Raw genomic sequence first — 1,167 nt, 5'->3', positions numbered from 1 at the left:
ATATATATATACATTACAAATATAAATATAATTAATCATAAAAGCCTCGTACTCTTGTATAATAATTGAGCTCCCTCTTGACTCTCTTGTAAATTTGTTCAAAGAATGGTAAATTGGAAAATTCATCCTCGATGACATTCCCATGTTCATCATAGTTAGGTCTTCCTAGTTCATAAACTAAATAAGTGAAGCCAATACCCATAAACACACCAAACGCTGCAAACCCATAGTTCATCATTTTTTTTGATCTTTCACGATTTGCTTTTTCTTCCTCATCTTCCTTTTGTTGTTCACTTTGTTTCTTGTGAACTGTCGCTTCCTGTACCAATGATTCAGCTTCATTTATCGAAGACTGTATATTAGTTAGATTACTAGTGATTTTTGGGCGATTTGTTGCTGCAAATAAAAAATTTTGCTCATAAAATAAAAAACACATTTAAAATATTTTTATACATATATTTATAAATTTCTTCAGGTCAAAGCAAGGACATAATATTTTTTTAAATTGCACATGCAATATGCACATATATTACATCCGAGATATAAGAAAAATAAAAATTGACAGTTCCATCTATCAACGTTAATTTTTATTAAATATTGACATTATATATTTCTGTTGTGAATGGCGTGTGCGATTTGCTATTAAAATAATTTTAATTGTAAGAAGATCCCACGCTTTCAAGAAAGAGGTTATGGTTATGCTCACTTTCAGTACTGTAGCGATGTTTTCGCGTTGATTGAATAAGCGATATTCGGCCAAGGGGCGGTCGGAGAGTACAGTATGTCGTTCCCGCGTTCGCATTGTATATTTTACACAAAACTCGCAAACTCCGCATCGCAAAGGCCATAATTTGAGGATACCATGAGCTTTCCGCCTTTCGGTGCGAATTACTGCACTAGTGCACGTACTCCTGTATCTTCCGGCCGGCGAGACTTCACACGCGGCCGATAAATCTGAGTGTCCATCTTCCCGATCGAGGATAAACGATCGAGAGTACTTGTTAGAGGAAAATGTATGACACACACACACACACACACACACGCGCGCGCGCGCGCGCGCGCGCGCGTGTGTGTGTGCCGCATATAATTGAGTTATATGATTAACAAAGCCTAGAAATTTTTGGATTGCATTCAATTTTTATTGATACATTAATGATCTCTATATGT

At 36.2% G+C, this 1,167-nt stretch overlaps 1 protein-coding gene across 1 annotated transcript in view; it reads right to left on the bottom strand.

The window, feature by feature from the left end:
* Positions 1-935, bottom strand: part of LOC108688704 (mitochondrial import inner membrane translocase subunit TIM50-C-like) — a 2,701-nt gene extending 1,766 nt beyond the window's left edge. Inside the window, exons 1-2 of the mRNA XM_018195058.1 lie at positions 707-935; positions 53-396 (exon numbers count right to left, since the gene is read on the bottom strand). Coding sequence (XP_018050547.1) covers positions 53-396; positions 707-848 — 486 coding nt within the window. The 5' untranslated portion in view covers positions 849-935. The remainder of the gene's footprint in view (positions 1-52; positions 397-706) is intronic.
* Between the last annotated feature and the right edge of the window lie 232 nt (positions 936-1,167).

This window comes from Atta colombica, unplaced genomic scaffold (assembly GCF_001594045.1).
Source record: "Atta colombica isolate Treedump-2 unplaced genomic scaffold, Acol1.0 scaffold238, whole genome shotgun sequence".
NCBI classification, from domain to species: domain Eukaryota; kingdom Metazoa; phylum Arthropoda; class Insecta; order Hymenoptera; family Formicidae; genus Atta; species Atta colombica.
Note: the sequence above shows the minus strand (reverse complement) of the source record. Positions and strands in the feature narration are given on the sequence as shown.